Source organism: Bos mutus, chromosome 10 (genome assembly GCF_027580195.1).
Source record: "Bos mutus isolate GX-2022 chromosome 10, NWIPB_WYAK_1.1, whole genome shotgun sequence".
In the NCBI taxonomy this organism is placed as follows: Eukaryota; Metazoa; Chordata; class Mammalia; order Artiodactyla; family Bovidae; genus Bos; species Bos mutus.
The window spans coordinates 12,743,618-12,765,497 of NC_091626.1; the positions used below are offsets into that span (position 1 = coordinate 12,743,618).

Genomic DNA, 21,880 nt, shown 5'->3' on the forward strand with positions numbered 1-21,880 from the left:
TTATTATATTACATGCCAGTCATCTACCTTGGATAATTTATATGTTAATTTAACATCTGATTTAATATTAATCCATTTTTAAATAAATAATTGATTTCCTTTAAAATAATTGTGAATATTATATATTTCATATTACCAAGACAATTGAAAAGCACCTTCTTAGAAACTGACTTAATTGAGACTTTACATTTTATTTGCTTTACATTTATTTGAGATTAACAGGAAGATCTCCTGATGGGGAAAAACCTTAAAACTTTCAGTTAGTTGTCTGACAGATGAAGCTAGCCTTCATTCATGTAAATGGTGTGGCTGCATCAATAACATTCACAGATAAATCCCCAAACTTACCTTACATGCCTTTTCCAGGTCTGCCAGCAAAAAATAAAATGTATTAAAACCCAATGCCATTTATGGAATAAAGTGAAGTGTAAGAATACAGCCCTAAACTCTGCTTGCCTCTGTGAGCCTTTGACTAAGGGGCTACATGAGGCAAGGTCGTATAATTACATAATAAACAGCCAGAGGTCTCAGAAAGGGAAAGGGATGTAGAGGAATGTAACTGATCCGTGAACTAACTACTGAGGCTCTGCCCACGCCCATTCCGGCAGGTTGGAGAAACCAGCGCAAGCGCACTGCACACACTAAGGCCTATAAATAAGTGTGTCTTGGGTTTTAAATAATCAGTCTTTCACTCTAAAATACCTCATCTTTTCTGAACCTTAGCAAGAGCTGGCAGGAGATGAGTACATGCTACGTGAGATTTATTCTTCTTCTCTGTGTCACAGACAGTATAACAAATTGCGAAATCTCCTAAAGGATGCGCGTCATGATTGTGTCCTCTTCGCTAATGAATTCCAGCAGTCCTGCTATCTCCCTCGGGAGAGAGGGGAGTCCATGGAGAAGTGGCAGAGCAGGTATGGCCCTGAATAACAGCTAGGTGTCCACCCTATCAGCTTCTTTCATTTCTCTATCATTGGTTTTTTGGGAGTTGATCTAAATATAATGCCAGAACAAGCCAACAGTTATTCTGGAACTGTGATTAATACTGAAATGCTTAATGTGTCTATATTCTAGAGATGTCATTTGAATACAATTTTAGAAATTGTAATTAAGGAGATACAGGTGCCTAGAGTAAGTTTGCCCCAGGCCCCTAAAGGCTAATAGGATCCAGAAGTCACAGCTTTAATGCAAGTGTGTGTGTGTGTGTGTGTGTGTGTGTGTGTGGCAGGGAGAGGTCCTACTTTTAAGCTAAGATCATCTCACTTTCTCTGGTTTAAGTTGCTTTAATATCCCCATCAGCCTTACTAAACTGAAACTCATAGTTTAATTCTAGTCAAGCTGTTTTAGGAAGTGGGGGGTCATAGCTGAGTCCACCTAAATGCAGAGCCCTGAAGCAAGGATTTGGGAGATGAGTTGTTTGTGTGAGAAGCAATTCCCAGAAGCAGGAGTGAGGAACTGGGGAGAGTGATGCAGAGAAGGAGGGAAAGCAGTAAAGGATGTGTTGCTGCTGAGGGAAACTGAGGCTCCGTCTGCTGGGAACCTTTAAAAAAGCATGCAGAGCATGCCCCAGAAGTCACCTCCAAGGGCGGAGGCGAAGGCACTTAGGTACCACTCTAGCTGAGGGTCATCCCCTGAGGGTGTTAACTCCAGTCAGCGGGCCCTTGAGAAGGGATGGAACTGTCACCCCCGCCTCAGCTGAAGCCAGAGGCAGCCTTAGGGCGCAGGTGCTGGGCACACATAGCTTCTGCCACACTCTTCTGTAGAAGGCAAAAGAGACTGTAGTTTTAAAATAGCTTTGCCATACAAAATATTTACATCATTTTTCCTTATAATTCTTTGTCTGTGTAGCCATTAAATATTTAAATTCTCTAAAGCAAAATAAGCACTGATATATACTGAGTCTTTAATGGACTGAGTTCCCACAGGGCTCCACAGCAGAAAGGGAAAAGCAAATCTCTTCCTAGATTGGGTCACGTGTGAGGACTCACGCTTACTAACTACACAACCTTGCACGCAGTCAGTACTTAGTGAATATTTTTTAATTCTAGAACTAAAGGAACCTTGCATAGCATCTTCATTTGCAGAAAGGGAGACAGATGCCTACAGAAACTGACTTTTCAAGTCCATCCACTTCATCGGAAACATGATCCTTTCTTGAATACATCTCCAGACCTAGACTCCATTTCCAATTCAGATTCTCCTCACGAGGATTTTCAGACGTTTCACGTGGTACCATGTTGGATTCTGTCTTTACTGGGTTATGATCTTCAGCTTCTTGCATCCAGCCTACTCTTTCTCTTAGCCAAAGGCTTGTTTGTGGTGCTGTATGGTTCATCTGTCCAATTAAAAGGTGTTCGTGGTGGCAGAGCCTCATGGCTTCTAGGCCATATCAAGAAATGGATGAGGTTTCTGTGATACTTGGATTTCTTAGAGAACAAGAGATCTCAAGCACTTTCTGATTCTTCTTTTTCTCCCCCAGAGTACCCAATCCAGGATATGTTTATAATGGGTGCTCAGGAAGTATGTGGTGAATGAATGAATGGTTGTCTGTATAAACCAAAGGGGAGCAGACTGAAAGCCACGTATGACGTTCTGATCAGGAGCTTGAGTGTGTCTGCCTTGGGAGGGCTCACGTGCCCCTTGCTTCCTAGGAGCATCTACAATGCCGCCGCTTGGTACTACCACCACTGCCAGGATAGGATGCCCATCGTTATGGTGACAGAAGATGAAGAGGCAATTCAGCAGTATGGAAGTGAAACGGGAGGAGTGTTTGTGATTTCCTTCAAGGTATTTCCAGCTGGGGTGTGTGTGTGTGTGTGTTCACTTCCACAGTGGTACCCCTAAGGCTCTGGATCCCTTTGGCAGTACAGAAAAGGGAAAATAAAGAATGAAGACTTTAAAGAAGTTCTGCGTCTTTATCACTCTCCACCTAATTAATCTTATCTTTGGCAAATTTGGGCAAACTCCCTGTGACTGTAAGGCCTACAGTTTCTAAGACTGCAGACCAGTAAATCCCTATTGACAGTGAACACATGTTTAGAGTCATAACAATAATACTAGTAGTAATGACGATAGGTTGAATCTTATAAAACTGCCAACATTCTATTGTTTTTGACTTACAAAAAGGCAGTTTTACATGGTTCTACCTAAAACTAATAGCCAGCATTTATCTATGGCAGGCACTGTTCTGAGTGTATTATTTCATTTAGTTCTAACAACAACCCTTTGAGACAGGTGTTAGTATCCCCATTTTATTGGTGAGGAAACAGAAAGGCTAAAGCAGCTTGCCCAAGGTCACAGAGAGAGAGTGATAGAACTGGGGTGAGAACCCAGGCAGTCAGACTCCAAAGCTCTTAATCACTAAGCTCTGTTGACTCCAAAACCGTTTTGCTGAATATACACAAAACATCGTTTTAAAGGCCAATCTTCTTTTTCTACTATTCACACTTCTTTACTTGTGACCTTGGGCGCGGGTCAGTAAGAGTAAAGGAAGGGGTGACCTATGATATTACTTCTGTGAAGGCTGTTGGACCAGCTTGGTGTCCATGTAACAGGCAGGAGCAGCATTATCAGTGACTGTTTTTTGAGCTTTCTGACCAACACAGTTCTCCTATTTCTTAGGTACCTTTTTGGAGAATAGGATGCCTGTTAATCTCTCAAGAGATTACTGGTCACTTCTGCCTGCCCAGTTGGTCAATCAGGTTTCAATGGTGAATATTGTTTTTTGATTCAGAAACTAGAATGAGGCCCTCCATTACCTGTGTCAGTTTACAGAACGTCTAGTTGGATTTTGAATTGTAGATCCTATAAAGGTTCCCATGTGCATGTATTGCTAAAGATTTGCCAATAGAATTTTCTTGGCCCTGCTATAAAAAAGTGTTCCAACATGCCAGAAAAATCCAGGGGCGCTGGATATTAATGGCAGTGTCACTTATTTTTTCTGTTGCAATACATCATGTCTTGTTCCTGCAGAGGACAGTTGACTAAAATTACGTTTTTCTACTTTTTGTGAAAATTACTTTTCTCTGTAGCCCAGTAGCATAGTACAGTTTGATTTTGTATAGCATTTCCTAAGCAAACTGTGACCGAGGGCTTTACAGCAGTGTATGATAGCAGAGAAAAAGAGATACTATGAAGTTCAGATGAGCAGGAAGCCCAGAATTTTCTGTGGAGACTTGAAGGTAGATTGGAAGGAGTGAGGACAATAAATTCCTCTTGAAGAAGTGAAGGCATGTAGCCTGGACACGGGAAGTAGATGAAGCGCAGGGCAACCTCACCACACCAGTCTCCTCTGGGTGGTGACCTTGGTGTCTTTTCTAGGGCCTCTCTGCAAGTTACACCAAGAAGTACAATAATATTCAGTAATATTCTACTTGGAGGCGACCCTGACACTTGTTTGGGAATTATGTTTCATACCAGGTCGTCACATTGATAGAGCGTCCCCACAAGTGTCTCCACATGAAAATTGTGACTGTATCTGTATAGTCACAAAAGAAGATGTGGTCCTCAGGGAGCTTATGAGGCTGGAAAGCCTAACACCAAAGAACAGAAACCTCTTTCCTTCCCTCCTCTCTGCTCATCTGAGATTGCCTATAGGTTGAAGGAGGGGAGACTCTGCCTTATTATACTCTACTCCTCACCATTTTTTGCCAGGTTATTTAGATTTCTTATTAATCTCAAATATTTCAAGATTTTTTAAACAGTGCACATGTAGGAGCTTTTCCTCTCCATTCACTGGGGGCTGTTACCTGCAGCAATGAGATCCCTGTAAAGACAGGCAGCCCGGACGTGTGCACATACTTGCTTGTTTGTGGAGAGTGAGGAAGATCTGAAAATGCAGAGTGATCGGGGGTAGAAGCATTCCATGGTAGGAACAGCCTCCCTGCGGTTCCTTGGGCAAGGCTGCCAGGATTAATGAGATGGTAGAAAATGAACCGGTAGCATGAGGTTTGGGAGGGTACTGCCCATTTAACCCCTCTTCAAAACCGCATGCCAGCAGTTCCTGTTCGGGAGTTTTCGTAATGCTGCTATAACAGAATCTTTATCTTCTGATCATGTTTCTCTTGGTTAAATGCAGAACTACCTGGACAATTTTTGGCCTGATTTAAAGGCCGCCCATGAGCTCTGTGAGTCTATCCTTCAGTCTCGACGAGAAAGAGAGAATGAGAGTCAGGAGAGCCATGGGAAGGAGTACCCAGAACACGTACCCCTGGAAGTGCTAGAAGCCGGCATCAAGTCTGGGCGCTACATCCAGGTGAGGGTGGTGATGGAGAATCGGCACGGGACCAACCAGTGTGTTTCCTGCTCTTCTTTATTTGGCTCCTGTCCCAGGCCTCTGATTTCAAAGGCTGTCAGCGAGATGGCCTCAGTAAGTCAGAGTCGCCAGTGTTCCAGGTGACGTGGGAGTCCCCTCCGTAGGCATCAGCCTTGGGTTTGGAGCCGCTCTCTAGTGTTCTTAATTAGGTTACACACTAAGCATTACACAGGTAGCCTTTCAATGCCTCCCGTGGGCTTCCCAGGTGGCACTAGAGGTCAAGGAACCACCTGCAAATGTAAGAGATGTAAGAGATGCTGGTTTGATCCCTGGATTGGGAACATCCCTGGAGAAGGACATGGCAACCCACTCCACTGTTCTTGCCTGGAGGATCCCATGGACAGAGGAGCCTGGTGGGCTACAGGTCATAGCGTCGCACAGAAACAGACACGACTTAGCACGCATGTCACTGGGAAAGAGAATGTATTTTTGCATTAAGGTGTGGAGGTTTGGCAGAATTGTAAAGTTGTTGAAATTGGACTTCCTCATGCCTTTCCCATTTTCCTGCCCCTTTCAAGTGTGTCTGTGTGTTATCTCAGGACGCAGGACCCAGATACTATCAGGGTCTTGAGAGGAAATCAAAATTATTATTCAGATTTCAACAGTTCTGTGTGCTTTACTCTGTGTGTGCATGTGTGCACACATGCAGTTTAATCACATGTGTAAATTGTGTATTTACCACCACAGTCAAGATACAGAACTATTCTACCATCGATTTTACATATAGATTTTTACATAGATTTAGGTTGAACCTACCACACTAAACTCCCTCCCTAAAGTGTAGGGTTTTTTTTATTATTTATTTATTTGTGGGATCTTTGGTCCTTGTTGTGACACGTGAGATTGTTAGTTGTGACATGGGAACTCTCAGTTGTATGTGGGATCTAGCTCCCTGACCAGGATTTGAACCCAGGCCCCCTGCACTGGGAGCAAGGAGTCTTAGTCACTGGACCATCAGGGAAGTCCCTGAATATGGGGGTTTAAACACTATATCTGTTGGAAAGGCTAATGCTTCCAATTGGTAATGAAGTTTACAGCATTCCTGAGGATATTTTGGGGAAGAAGATATTTTAAAGACTGCTCATCACTTAGGTAAGATAAATCGTCACACTTGCAACGCTTGGTACAGCTAAGAGTAGGTCAAAATGAAGGTACATTCTCCAGAGAAAATAAACATTGGTGATGAATTATTATTCCTAAAGAAAGGGATCATAAACCTTATAAGAATATAATGGGGATATTTTCGTAAAATTTTTGAGCTATACCTTTTGGAGGTTAAAACAGACAGAAAAGAAGCTTTTCATATTGATTTTGATTTTAGGGAACTCTGAATGTCAACAAACACAGAGCACAAATAGAAGCTTTTGTTCGACTTCAAGGAGCCAGCAGTAAAGATTCAGGTTCAGTATAAACCTTACATAAATTTCCATACTGCTTTTTTATTCTGATATTACAGACTGAAGAAAGCAAAGTTGAAATTGTCACTTCATACGTGCCGTGTCAGATATCCTCACATACACTGGTTGTGTGGAATCATGGGCTTTTTTTTTTTTTTTCTTCCCTATCCTTTTTGTCTATAATTTCTGATTTTTTGGTAATAACTCTAAAAAATGGTAATAGCTACCATTTTATTGGGTGCTTATTATGTATCAGATACTATTCTAAGCACTTAAAGTAGGTATTGTAAAATAAATAAATAAATAAATAAATAAAGTAGGTATTGTTATTGTTTATTGCCTTCTACACATGAAGAAATTTAACGACAGAGAAGCAAAGTAACTGTCCCAGGATGGTGCACACGGTAAGCAGTGGGGCTGAACCTGTGAGGTTTTAAGACATAGTCCTGTGCTGCATCACTGAGCTAATATATTGCCTCATTGGAGTCTTTTAAAAAGTAACATAGATGAAAAAAAAGTGTGACTAAATTGTATCATAATAGAGTGTACTGTTAGATCTGCAATGACAGGGTGAGGCTGGAGGAGGGTGAGAAGCAATGGCTTTCTCCGGGCTTCTGCTCGTCAGGCTTCTAGTTCTGCAGTATCTGCAGTTCAGCAGCCTGCTGACCGCTCCCTGGACGCGTGGCCCCTGAAGGTATGAGACAGAGTCCCAGTGTGGGCTGACACTGTCTCATGCAGGCAAGCTACCTTAGAAGGCAGTTGAGGGACTTCCCTGGCAGTGCAGCCGTTAAGACTCTACACTTCCAGGGCAGGGAATGCAGATTTGATCCCTGGTTGGGAAACTTAAGATCCCATATGTCAAGCGGTGGGGCCAAAAAAAAAGATGGTTGGGGGTGGCTTTATGAAAGCACATTTTGCAGCATGGCCTGGCAGCAGCCTTCCTTCCTTCCTAACCTGTGGGGCAAAAGTTTGCCTTCAATTTGACTTCCATCTTTGAAAGGAGGGAGCTTTTATTTACAATAATGCTGATTAGATCTTGAACGGATTATGTTTGAAAGGCCTCACTGGTGAGGTCTCCCCCTTGGCTTTATGGAGTTTCTCTGTGCTGCTCCCAAAGCAGATCTCGTCAGTGACGTCCTAATCCACGGGATGAAGGCTCGAAACCGCTCAATTCATGGAGACGTGGTGGTTGTCGAACTGCTCCCTAAAAGTGAATGGAAGGGGAGAACCACCGCCCTGGGTGAGAATGACGGTGATGACAAGGCCCTGGGCGAGTCCCCGAGTGAGCCCATGCCCACAGGTGAGCCAGCCCGAAAGCTGCCTGCTCGTCCAAGCAGACTATTTTTCCTCTCCTTAGTCCAGAAGTACTGCAATTATTAATATATGATATCATCTCTTTTCCTACATTATCAGTTTCCCGTCTCTGCAAGTTTATTTAGTTCTCATCAGCACCCAAATAGGCTATAATATGTCTCACCTTAAAACAAAATAAAAACCCTCTTAGGTCCCACATCCTCTCCAGCTATCGCCGTTTTCCCTGCTTCAGTTTCTGGAGAAACTCATTGAAAAGGGAATTCTCTCTCTCCTCTCCAGTTCCTCTCTCCTGGTCTCTCCCAAAACCGCAACATCCAGGCCCCACCCCCTCCTACCTCTTGTCCTTTGTCAGAGTCACCGGTGACCTCACCGCCCACAGTCCTTGGCACCTATAACCTGCCAGCAGCATTTGGCTGGCAGACCACCGCCTCGTCTTCGGCTTCTGGGCTCTTCTCCTCCACTGCTGGATTCCTCCTTATTCCTTTGCTGGTTCTTGCCCGTCTTACTGTCCTCTCGGATGCACCCGGCCTCCTCTCTGGATCTCTCCCTCTCCGCACACTCTCCCCAGGAGCTGCCTCCAGTCCTCTGACTGTCCCTCCAGCCCAGAGCCCTTCCACAGCCAGTTTTGTCTACTCAGTCATCTGTTTGGCTTCCTCCCCTGGATGTCTTACCAGGCACCTCAAACTTAGCACACCTAATAACAAAATCCTGATTTCTGCCCCCCAACCTGTTTCTCTCCAACTGTTCCCCATCTCAGTAAATGGCAAGGCTGTTCTTACAGTTGGTCAACCCAAGACCTTGGAGCTATCCGCACCTTCGTTCACACATCGGCGTGTGCTGTCCACTCTAGCTTTAAGGCGTGGTCTGGGTCCAGCCGCCCCTGCCCTCTGCCACTTGGCTCCTAAGTCAGTGCACGAAGACCTCCGGGAGAGATTTTCCCGACAGCCACCTCGCTCGCCTCCCTGTGCCTGTCCTTGCTCCCAGAGAGTCTTCTCGGCAAGGGAGCCACAGTGATCCTTTTAAAATCTTCAGGTCCTGTCAGGTCTCTGCTTCTGCCACGGTTACCAACTTGTCCTTTACCACCTGAGAAACAAGCTTTCCCCAAACCTCACACCTCCTCTCCTCACTTCAGGTCTCTGCTCAGAAGTCACTTCATTTGAAATAGCTGCTATTCTGACCCTTCATGCTCCTGGTCACCTTACGCTACTCTGCATCTCCTAGCAGTCCTCCCTGCCTCACAGACACCCAGACTGGAGTGTAGACCCCAAGCAGTCAGGGACTTTGTTCTGATACAGCTGTGTTCCCTGCTAGAACCTAGAACAGGGCCTCCATAAATACTTGGGAAAAGCAAAGATAGCACTTTTAAATGTTATACTTTGCCTTTTCTTGACTTCAGTCTGTGATGATTAAAAGTTTTACGTATCAGACTTATGATTTGTATACTTTTTCTGTGAATAATGTTGAACCAAATGATTTTGGCTGGTAGGAAAATGCAAGACAGTGAAAACGCCCAACAGAAGGCATAGGTTTAAAAAAGTGAAGATCAGGGACTTCGCTGGCAGCCCAGTGGTTAAGACCTCATGCCTCCCCTGCAGGGGGCATGGATTCAATCCCTGATCAGGAAACTAAGATCCCTGTGGTCAAAAAAAAAAAGGTGAAAATCATTGACTTTTCCCAACATACCTAAACCTGAGTTTGGTGAAGTAAGGGCCGAAGAGAAAGTGGGACTAATGGCTTCTAAAAGTCACCCCACAAAAAAAAAAAAAAAAGGAGGGGGGCGCATACTGTTTATTTTAAAAATTACCTATCTTAAAAAAAAATGATCCATCCTTCTTAAAAGAAAGGCAAATGTTTGCATCTCTCAAGTTGTGTGGATGTGCTTGAAAAAATTGGATGTTGCATTTCCTGTTCTCTTCCTCACTGCTGAGCTGGTCAGAGTCCAGTTAGGTGACACCTTACCAGCGAAGGTTTCTTTTGTTTTGTTTTCCCAAAGGCAGAGTGGTAGGCATCCTTCAGAAGAACTGGCGGGACTATGTGGTGACATTTCCATCCATAGAAGAAGTCCAGTCACAGGGCAAAAATGCTCAGAAAATCCTAGTTACACCTTGGGATTACAGAATTCCCAAAATCCGAATCAGCACTCAACAAGCAGAAGCCCTCCAGGTACCCCCTCTCTTCGCCTCTTGTCTCTGCCAGCTTTTGAGCAGTACCAGGAAACGTTAACTTCTTTGCATAAGAAGGGGTAAATTATTGATGGCATGTGGCATTCCGAGATCCTGTTTTCTAAAAATTCTAAATATATAGAATCATCTATTAAGTAGTCCTTGGTTAATAAATGAAGGCCAGAGAGAAACCGTCCTAGAAAGAGCTGTGCAGGACAGCTGGAGAGAACATTCATTATCCAGCTGTCCAACACAGAAACTTCCAATAGATACACTTTGCCAACGCTAACAAGCTTTCTTCCAGCAAGTGATATAGAAATACGATTGCTCTGCCCTGTGGGGATGATATAGTGGTACTTCACAGAATCGATTATCCATAAAGGAACAGAGCCCCGGAGAGAAGACATAAACAAGAAAGTTAGAAATTAACCTTTACTGTGGCAAAGGGTGCAGGCATCACCCAGTCTGATTTGCCCGATGTTCTGTAGTTTGTAAATGAGACGCTGAAGCAGGCTGTCCCCAGCCAGTAACCTGTTCATCCTGTACCTTTCCATCCTGAAGCCTCACTCAGGCTCTCAGAGGCCAGGTGCAATAGCTGCTTTCCGTATCTGTGGCTTGCTGGAATATGGGGCAGTGAGGTTCAGTTCACGCTGATTACCTTCTCCCCGCCAAAAGATGTCTTAAGAAATTAGAAAGTAACTCCAAACACACACACAAATTGGACTGTGCATAGTTGGGTTTTTCCCTTGGGCTGCATATGTTAACTAGAACGTGTCACAGTTGGTTCTCTCTTTCTCAGGTTTTCATCTTGGTGCAGAGAGGTAATGCCTCCCTTCAAAGCACTGGGTTAAGCATTTACCTGCCATCTGACCATTTAGTAAAACAGGAAGAACCCAATAAAAGGAAAAAAAGAGAAGAAGATGGTTATTTGTATTAATAAATTGGCCACTGTCTATGGAGCTCAATGCTGTTTATCCCTTGTTTGGTGTTGCTAATTGACCCACTTACTCCTGACACTGGGTTCGTGTTTCCCCCTCTCTGTGCAGGACTTCAGGGTGGTCGTGCGCATCGATTCCTGGGAGTCAACATCTATGTACCCAAATGGACATTTCGTGCGTGTTCTAGGAAGAATCGGAGATCTGGAAGGGGAAATTGCAACCATCCTGGTGGAGAACAGCATCTCAGTTGTCCCCTTCTCCGAAGCTCAGGTCAGACTCGCTCCAGTGCTGTGGTCTGATAAAAGACATTCTCTGCTTTTTCGTTCGTCTGCCGTTGTTGTTGTTCTGTCAGTAAGAAAGAAAAATTTTTGTACTGTGTAACAAACTGCTATCTAAACCACAGCTAATGGGAGAAGTTCATTCCTCTTTAACTCTGTGTTTGAACGAGACTGGAGTCAACTTCAAGTGCAGTTTCTTACAGCCTCATAGCTCTCAGATTTTTACATGTTTCCAACTGTGCTTGCAAATGGTATGTCAGCATCTTATCATCAGTATGCATCCATCCCCCGTAACTACATGGGTACCTGGTTGTTACAGACCCACTGGGCTCTGCTCCCTGTCTTGATCATTCAACCAGAGGCCTGCAGAAAGCTGTGGGAAGCAGCTTCTTGGGTATACATCTCTGACCCATGTATCAAAAAAATCATGCTCATTATGAAACCATTTTTGTAACCTTTACAGAAAACAAAAATTGTGTGAACATAAAGCATCAGCTATTTCTGTCACGTTATGATCTGTTAAAAATCCTCATAAATTGTGTTTATTATTCTTGCATAGCTATATTCATAGTGCACACAGGCTATTTTTTGCTTCTTGCACTTAAAATTATTTCTATGTGTTGACATAGCCTACTTACTGTTAATAATGATGGCAAATTACTCTATATTGATGTATTCTAGTTTACTTAAGCTTTCCTCAGTTGTTGAGCATTTGGGATTTTTAATGTTTCAGTATTATAAAAGGTGCTACTTCAAATGTTTCATAAACATCACTTTTTTTTAATCTTTTGATCATTTTCTTTGGAATGTAATACTTAAAGTGAGATTACCAAGTCAAAGGGCATAAAAAATTTAAATAGCTTTTGCTGTGAATAGGCAGGTTGTCCTCCAGAAAAATTGGGCCAGTTTGCATTGTCATCAAGAGCATATGGGTGTTCTTATTTTCATTATAATTTTTGACAGAATAGTAACTATAATAGTAAAAATACTTTAGAATATCTTACATTATTAAAATTTTATGTTTAACATTAGTATCTTGAAATCATTTGTTGGCTTGTTTTGACAGCTTAGTGAAAATGTTGGAACAAAATAAAACATGAATTAGACTTCACAGGACTAGAATTCTTCCTTTTTAGCCTACTTAACTGCAAATTGATGGCTTGAATAGGTAATAATGCAGGAAAAAAATGCCCAAGATTGATCCTGCTTTAAAAAGGGAATATGTTTTTAATATCTGGGACATGTTGATTTTTTTCAGGGCTTGACTTGAATTAGAAACTCAAATATATTTAAACAAATGGATCATTTGAAAATGCGGTAGATATTGTACTTTTTATAAGCCACCCATTCATTCTTGCCCGCACCCTCACAACTAAAGGAACTGTAAATGCTCTGGAACATTTCCTGTCAGACTGTAGAATCCTCAAGGGCATGCAGATTGTGTCTTTCCTATTGAGTCCCGACTTTCCAGAACCTCACACGGCTCCTGACACATATTAGGCACCTAATAAATAATTATTGCTCAAAAGAAACAAATAGGTAGAAGCTAGTGAGTAATGAGGGGCTTCCCAGGTGGCACTAGTGGAAAGAATCCGCCTGCCAATGCCGGCGACGTAAGAGACTCGGGTTCAATCCTTGGGTCGGGAAGATCCCCTGGAGGAGGAAATGGCAACCTACTCCAGTATTTTTGCCTGAAGAATCCCATGGGCAGAGGAGCCTGGTGGGCTACAGTCCGTAGGGTCGCAAAGAGTCGGACATGACTGAATGAGTTAGCACACGCACACAATGAGTAATGAATGGGGTTTCTATGCGGTCACATGGAGAATGTTAGAGAGTTTTTATGGAAACTTCTGGTGCATGAATTGCTGAATCTTGGGCCTCTCCCTGTACAGATGTGTGAGATGCCAGTCAACACACCGGAAAATCCCTGGAAGGTAAGTTCGCAAGAGGAACGAGAACGTGAAGACCTGAGGAAAACCCACCTGGTGTTCAGCATCGACCCCAGCGGCTGTGAAGACGTGGATGACGCCCTTTCAGTCCGAGCCTTGGATAATGGCAACCTGGAGCTTGGAGTCCACATTGCAGATGTGACGCACTTTGTAGCACCACACTCCTATATTGACATTGAAGCTAGGACAAGGTAATGCTTTTAGAAATCAGCACTGGGATTGTGTGTGTGTGACTATAATGTGTTCTGCAACTGTGCTAAGTCACTTCAGTCGTGTCTGACTTTTTGCAACCGTATGGACTATAGCCCACCAGGCTCCTCTGTCCATGGGATTCTCCAGGCAAGAATACTGGAGAGGGTTGCCATTTCCTCCTCCAGGGGATCTTCCCTACCCAGGGATTGAACCCAAGTCTCTTACATCTCCTGCACTGGCAGGTGGGTTCTTTACCACTCGTGCCACCTGGGAAGCCCATGCTAGTTTCAGATTTTTAAAACAAAGATTTCACAATTGGGAACAGTCCTGAAGATCCTTCCAGAAACGGCAACCCACTCCAGTACTCTTGCCTAGAAAATCTCATGGACGGAGGAGCTTGGTGCAGGCTCCTGTCCATGGGGTCACAAAGAATCGGGCGTGACTGAGCGACTTCACTTTCACTTCCCCTTTTCCTTGAGAAAAGTAGTATCTTGATCAATTACGTTTCCTTTGTTTTTTGGCTGCATTCTCCAGTTGGGATGAGTGGGGGCTACTCCCTAGTTGCAGTGTGCGGGCTTCTCTTTGCAGTGGCTTCTCTTGAGGGAGGTTGCAAGGGCTTAGTTGCCCCATGGCATGTGGGATCTTCCCAGATCAAGGACTGAACCTGAGTCCCACGCATTGGCAGGTGATTCTTAACCCCTGGACACCAGGGAAGCCCCTGCCTTTCCTTTTTTAACAAAATCTTTTCACATGTTGTATGCTACAGTGAAATGGGTTAAATTTTTCATGTAGTAATATCCTATTTTCTATAAATACTGGATCGTTACACTTTAATTTTTCCTACACAACTAAGATCTTTTGTATCACTGGAAGAATATTGAGCCCAAGCGGCATCACTTAGAACAGTGGGAACACGGGCATAGCTTTGTTGCCCAGCCTGCTGCACTTTTTGAAAAGCAGCAGCCTTGGGGAATTGGCGCTGAGCCCTCAGCCATTTCCTCACCGCAGCCTGTGCCGTCAGCAGTTCTGCCTCTTGCTGCTGAAGGTCATGGACCTGCACGTGTGTCGTTCACAGGGCCACCACTTACTACTTAGCGGACCGTCGCTATGACATGCTGCCCGCCATCCTCAGCGCTGACGTGTGCTCCCTCCTGGGAGGCGTTGATAGGTGAGTTGGTTCATTATTTCTATCGTCAGAACTCGTCCTGGTCCTTCTGTGATGCCTGGTAGCTCTTGCTTGTGGCCACTTCCTTTTTCTAAGCTACTTTCCCACCGCCCTTCCCACCCCTTCTTTCCCCCCCAATCCTCTGTTTGGGGGCAGCTTTATTGCTCGCACCTTCCCTTCCCTTCCACTCCTCTTTTCTTTTTGTCTCCTTTCCTTCTGCCTAGCTGGGAGGCTGCTTCTTCCTCTTGTTGACTTTTTAAAGTCAAAGTCTAAGAACAAATGTATGTCCCTTTGTACATATATGTTCCCTGGTTGAGGCTGTTTTTCACAAGGATCATGAACTTAGGGAGTTTTGTGGTTATTTGTTGTAATTAAAGTTTATATCTGTCCTTGAAGCTGAAAATTCACACCTTCCAAAAGATGTTTAGTGAAAGGCTCCCACCTGCCACTTTGCATCAGTTACCAATTTCTTATGTATTTTTTAGATACAATACTGTAACAAAAAAGCATTCTCAGTTTTCCACCTTCCTGTATGGGAAACACCCAGCTCTTCCCTGCTATGTCTTTCTTTCCCATAAGTCTCCTTTGTCTTTACAGAGGGCACATTACATCTGACACTGCTCGCCACCAGATGTCTTTCTCCACACCAAGCTATTCTCTGCAACCGCAGCTGGGTTTCCTACAATTTAATCAATTCTGATGCTGTCTTCCCCAGAGACGGCATCAGGTTCCACAGGGTAAGGGCTCAGTCTCACACAGCTGTCCCCCTCTCCCCAATTTCAGACACTGTCACAGGCCCAGATTGTCACCGTGCTTCTGACTGACCCGCTGTAGATTAGAGAAGGGGTCCCCAACCCCCAGGTCATGGACTGATACCAGTTAGGAACCAGACCGTCACACATTAGGCGAGCAGTGGGCAGGCAAGCGAGTGAAACTTCATCTGTATTTACAGCCACTCCCCATGGCTCGCGTTACCGCCTGAGCGCCGCCTCCTGTTGGACCAGTGTTGGCATTAGATTCTCATAGCACGGACCCTGCTGCTCTTGACTCATCCTGAAACCATCCCAGTCCACCCCTGGTCTGTGGAAAAACTGTCTTCCATGAAACTGGTCCCCGGTGCCAGAAGATTGGGGACGCTGGATTAGAGCTTTCCACTACCCCTTCCTTGCACTTCAGATGCCAGTTGAAAGTCCACATTGTTACCTGTACTTCTGACCTACTGGCTATAAATCAGAGATACCCAGACCTCCTCCTCAGGTTCAATTAATTGTTAGAGCAGCTCTCAGAACTCAGCAAAACAATTTACTTATGTTCACTGTATAAAAGTATATGATAAGGGATACAGGTGAACATCCAGATGAAAGAGTTGTGTAGGGCAAGGTATGTGGAAGGAACACGGAGCTTCTAGGCCCAGGGTGCCACTCTCCCAGCACCTCCGTGTGTTCACCAACCCAGAAGCTCTCCAAACCTCGCTCACTGGGGATTTTATGGAAGCTTCATCACATTGGCGTGATCCATTAGTAACTCCATTTTCAGCCCTTCTCCTCGAGAGAATGAGGGGCAGGATTGAAAGCTTCTAATCATGGCTTGGTCTTTCTAGTGACCAGCCTCCTCCAGGAGCCCACCTCATTAGAGCAAGACATGCCTATCTCCCAGGAAATTACAAGGGTGTCAGGAGCCCTGTGTCAGGAGATAGGGACAAAGACCAACATAAGTTTTCTGTGATTTCACGCACTAATGCACATATTTGGACATGTGGTCTTTCTTTGTCATACAAATGGTAACCATATATGTACTCTTCAGACCTTGCTTCTTTTTTAACTTAACAATGTATCTTGGAGATCATTCCATATTAATAACAGTTCTGTATCTATGGAAATTTGGATTGCTTCCAAGCTTTTGCTATTATAAACAAAACTGTACTGAATTACTTGGACTATAGCTCATTTCACATTTTTAAAAGTACAGCATCTCTGGAAGATAAAGTCCTAGAAGTGAAATTTCTGTGTCAAAGGGTATGTGCATTTGTGTTTAAAAAGCAAAGCGCCTTCCATAGAGGTTATACCAGTTACATTCTCCATCACTGTATGAGAGTGCTAGTTTCCCCACAGCCTTGTCAACACAATATATTGTGTTTTTTTATCTTGGCCAATTTGATAAATGAGCATGGTATCTTAAAAGTGCTTTTGATTTGCATTTTTACTTCTATGCGTACAGTCATTGTTTGTATGCCTAAGCCGTTTGTGTATCCTGTTCTATGAACTCTTTCATGGTTTTTGCCCCTTTCTCTTTTGCTTTCTTGATCTAGTAGTAGTTGGTATGTAAGAGCTCTTCACATGTTAAGAAATTAGCTCTATTTTTGATGTCAGTTGCAGATGTTAGAGTGATCGTGCTAAAGTCGTTCTTTACTAAGTGAACTTTTTGCTCATGAACCCGCCATCAAGACTGATATCCTAGTTCAGTGTTACCTAGTAGCATTCAAAAGGCTTGACTCCTCTTTGCTAGAGAGCCCAGTAGACTTAACTCTATCGGTGCTGTGCTGTTCTAAGGAACATGGAGAACCATCAAGTTGGGCTTGCAACAGTTCGTGTGAACTCATTTCAGATTTGCTCAGAGATCCACAGGACCTTGTCTAACCTCATTTTAATTTTAAATATCTTTCACCTTAGCAGCAGTGTTGGATGGAAACATCAGACCGGAAACCCATAGCAATGTCATTTCTTTCGTTACATTTAGGCTCTAGTTCTGTTCATTTCAAAAAATGGTAGAATTAACAATGATGAATGTGACTGGTTTTGCAGGTATGCTGTAAGCGTGATGTGGGAATTAGATAAGACCTCCTATGAAATTAAGAAAGTATGGTATGGCAGAACCATTATTCGATCGGCATACAAACTGTTTTATGAAGCAGCCCAAGACTTGCTGGACGGAAACTTCAGTGTTGTGAAGGATATTCCGGAATTCAAGGACCTGGATGAGAAGAGCCGACAAGCCAAGCTGGAGGAGTTAGTGTGGGCGATCAGAAAGCTAACTGACATAGCCCGCCACATCCGAGCCAAGCGAGACAGCTGCGGTGCCCTGGAGCTGGAAGGAGTGGAGGTTCGCATCCAGCTCGATGAGAAAAAGAACATTCACGACCTCATCCCCAAGCAGCCCCTGGAAGTCCACGAGACCGTGGCTGAATGCATGATCCTGGCCAACCACTGGGTAGCCAAGAAGATCTGGGAGAGCTTCCCTCATCAAGCCTTGCTGCGCCGACACCCTCCTCCACATCAGGAGTTTTTCTCCGAACTCCGAGAGTGTGCTAAAGCAAAGGGCTTCTTCATAGATACACGGTAATTTCTCTTTTGAAGGGGCAGGAAAATGGAAGGGGTTACTGTACACTTACGTATTTTACAGTGGTTATAAAATGTGACAGCCAGATCTTTGACCAAAAAGAGAAAACTTCTTAGCTTTTCTTCGTTTACTATAATGTAGGTAAAGAGGCTTCCTTTTTCCTTTTTGGCTGCCCCGCATGGCTTGGGGGATTTTAGTTCCCCAACCAGGAATTGAAGTATGATGTAGTTTTAACCGCTGGACCACCCAGGGGAGTCCTTGGCTCAATAATTCTTGATTTAAAAAAAGAAAAATTTCATTTATTGACCTATACAGGATGTTTAAAGTTAAGGGTGTTAGGAATTTAACTCGAAAGGTACCTGGCCACCCACTGTGTACTGAGCGTTAACTTCACCTCATAGGTTCAGCACATTATTCTTCACTACTTAAGAAAGGTAGTGGAGGGAATTCCCTGGTGAGCCAGTGGTTAGGACTTGGTGCTTTGACTGTGGTGGCCCGGGTTCCATTTCTGGTTGGGGAACTAAGATCCTGTAAGCTGTGCAGTGTGGCAAAAACAGAAAACAATGTTATTTGAATTCTGAAATTTTCTGTGTTTAAATCTCAAAAGCAAGTTAGATTTCTGTAGTTGAAAAAAAGTTGCTTCTCTGAAATGTGTCCCAAATAAATTTAACTATGGGTGAGTAAAGCATTCCCCTCGAGTGTTGACTTGTAAATTATTGCTGGGGACCAAATAAGAATTTTTCCATTTTTTGTCAGGTCCAATAAAGCACTGGCTGATTCTCTGGATAATGCAAATGACCCCAACGATCCCATCGTCAACAAGTTACTTCGATCAATGGCTACACAGGCCATGTCTAACGCTCTGTATTTTTCCACCGGATCATGTGCCGAGGAGGAGTTCCATCACTATGGTGAGTGATTACAATTTTCTTCTCTTGTGGCCGAAGCCTTGAGCCAACTGTTTAAAAAAGTTTTTTGTTGTTGTTGTTTACTTTGATTTTTTGGTTTATTTTTTAAGGTCTTGCATTAGATAAATATACTCACTTTACCTCTCCAATAAGAAGATACTCAGATATTATAGTACATCGATTACTAATGGCAGCCATTTCAAAAGATAAGAAAATGGAAATTCAGGAAAATTTATTCAGCAACAAAGATCTTGAGGAGTTATGCAGACATATCAACAACAGAAACCGAGTAAGAGGGATTTTTAATTCTCTTACCCATCATCTCTTTTGCTAACAGAATATCAACTCTATTGTGTAGTGGAATGAAGTACCATATATTCCAGCAAGTTAAACTCTAGAATTATTCCAATCAATGAGAAAGATGAAAAATCATAAAGTTTGTTGAGTAGCTCTCAATACATTTACAAATGTTCTGAAATACTTAATGTGGATTTATGAGATTCAACAAGTCAGATTCTTTCCCTGCAAAATGTAGAAATGTGAAAGACTGTCTATCATCTCACTACCCAAAGATAATAACAATTCTAGACAATGCTTTTTATTTATAAAAATATCCAGTCATACCTGCTGTTTGAAGTAGGCCTTTTTTCACTTAAAATGTTATTGATAGCACACCATATCAATATAGTTACATCATTATTTCAGAAATTACTTTGTATTTTATTTCATATTGTTGCTATTGACCACGTTATACAACTTAGATAGAACTAGACCATTTGGTTAAACATCAGATTGCAAACTGCCTAAATGTTTAATATTATCTGTATCCAGTTAGAACACTAGTTTGATACTAAACAATCTTGTAGCCACTACTCATGTTGGTTTAAATTAAAAATTCAGCTCCTCAGTTGCACTAGCCACATTTCACATGCTTAATAGACACGTGTGGCTAGTGGCTACCTATGGGACAACACAGTTACAGAACGTTGCCATCATTTCACAAAGTTTGGTTAGGCAGCAGTGTTCCTGGCAGTCTAGTTTACAACCATCCTTGTGTATACATTTTTACAGACTTCTCACATTTTGCCTGGATAAATTCCTGGCAATAATGAATTACTGAATCAAAAGGGGTACACAAAACTTTCAGCTTTTGTTTTTAATTGGAAGATAATTGCTTTACAATTTATAGTGAAATAAATCAGATAAATAAATCTGCCATACATTAACACAAATCAGGCATAATTAAAACTTTCATACCTATTACTAAATTGCCCTCCAGAATATAGTTCTAATTTGCACTTCCATCAGCAGGATTTTGGTAGGACAGACTTGAAAAATACAGGTAAGACATAGACCTGGGTACTTTTCATCTTCTTGAGTGAACTATAAACAGCTTTTAAATAACAAACAAGTAGTACTCCTGCCTGGAAAATCCCATGGACGGAGGAGCCTGGTAGGCTGCAATCCATGGAATCGCTGAGGGTTGGACACGACTGAGCGACTTCACTTTCACTTTTCACTTTCATGCATCGGAGAAGGAAATGGCAACCCACTCCAGTGTTCTTGCCTGGAGAATCCCAGGGACGGGGGAGCCTGGTGGGCTGCTGTCTATGGGGTCACACAGAGTCGGACATGACTGAAGCGACTTAGCAGCAGTTCTCTTTAAAGAGTTAATTTTCTAAGACATGTTTGAGGGATTGATAAAGGGTCCTACAAAATTGATTTAATTAATAATAGAGAATATTTGTATTAATGGTTTTCTAGAACCTAGCCTTTTTAAAAGACATTTGTTTCTTTGGGAATATGAATCACGTTTCTTCTGGGGTGTCAAGAGGCCCATCATCATGTTTGGGGGTTGTGCTTCTTACAGGCAGCACAGCATTCTCAGAAGCAGTCTACTGAGCTCTTCCAATGCATGTATTTTAAAGACAAAGACCCAGAAACTGAGGAGCGTTGCATATCTGATGGGGTCATTTATTCAATTAGGACAAATGGTGTGCTTGTGTTTGTACCAAGGTATGTTATTTCTAACACAAAAGTTGTTACGAAGTCATAGTTAACCTCAATATAGACACAGTATAGAAATGGTGGGTTTGATCCCTGGGTTGGGAAGATCCCCTGGCGAAGGGAAAGGCTACCCACTCCAGTATTCTGGCCTGGAGAATTCCATGGACTGTATAGTCAGTACATTAGATATCATTCTTTAAAGCACTTACTTTAGCAACTGTTTTGAAGTTACCATATGTACATAATGTAATATATAATTCATTATATAAGTATAAAAAGATCCCTGGTAGCTCAGATGGTAAAGAATCTGCCTGCAATGCAGGAGACCTGGCTGGGTTCAATTTCTGAGTTGGGAAGATCCCCTGGAGAAGGGAATGGCAACCCACTCCAGTATTCTTGCCTGGAAAATTCCATGAACAGAGGAGCCTGGTGGACTAGTCCATCCGGGTCACAAAAAGTTGGACACAACTGAGTGACTAACGCATTCACTCACTTCTGTATAAGTCATCGGATAGTTTTACTTTTTTCTTTAGCAAAACATTTTGTTTTCGTCTGCTCAATGAAGTAGATATTTGGAGGTGAATCAGATGTAAAGTTCTTTTTCTTGTTTTGGGAAGTTTTTTGTTGTTGTTTTTAAGCTGTAAGAAAAACTAGCATTCCCGATAAGTATACAAGATCTGCATACTAAGAATATACTATCTCTGAATTTTTATTCTAACAATACTTCAGGTTTGGGATTAAAGGTGCTGCTTATTTAAGAAATAAAGATGGTTTAGTGGTCTCATGTGGCCCAGATGGCCATTCTGAATGGAAACCAGGATCCCTTCAACGCTTTCAAAACAAGATCACCTCTACCACGACAGGAGGGGAATCTGTTACATTCCATTTGTTTGACCATGTAACAGTAAGTCTGTATTTAC

At 42.9% G+C, this 21,880-nt stretch overlaps 1 protein-coding gene across 2 annotated transcripts in view; it reads left to right on the plus strand.

Moving 5' to 3' along the window:
• DIS3L (DIS3 like exosome 3'-5' exoribonuclease) overlaps positions 1 to 21,880 on the plus strand; it is a 32,264-nt gene that overhangs the window by 9,718 nt on the left and 666 nt on the right. The window contains exons 3-16 of one of the 2 annotated variants that reach the window (XM_070377310.1): positions 786 to 914; positions 2,652 to 2,787; positions 5,078 to 5,254; positions 6,636 to 6,714; positions 7,832 to 8,011; positions 10,019 to 10,188; positions 11,234 to 11,395; positions 13,296 to 13,543; positions 14,620 to 14,712; positions 17,511 to 18,044; positions 18,802 to 18,956; positions 19,064 to 19,242; positions 20,824 to 20,969; positions 21,690 to 21,864. In XM_070377310.1, the coding sequence (XP_070233411.1) occupies positions 786 to 914; positions 2,652 to 2,787; positions 5,078 to 5,254; positions 6,636 to 6,714; positions 7,832 to 8,011; positions 10,019 to 10,188; positions 11,234 to 11,395; positions 13,296 to 13,543; positions 14,620 to 14,712; positions 17,511 to 18,044; positions 18,802 to 18,956; positions 19,064 to 19,242; positions 20,824 to 20,969; positions 21,690 to 21,864 (2,563 nt within the window). Of the gene's footprint in view, positions 1 to 785; positions 915 to 2,651; positions 2,788 to 5,077; positions 5,255 to 6,635; positions 6,715 to 7,831; positions 8,012 to 10,018; positions 10,189 to 11,233; positions 11,396 to 13,295; positions 13,544 to 14,619; positions 14,713 to 17,510; positions 18,045 to 18,801; positions 18,957 to 19,063; positions 19,243 to 20,823; positions 20,970 to 21,689; positions 21,865 to 21,880 lie in introns of those variants that run through there. The other variant, XM_070377311.1, reaches the window with a different exon arrangement.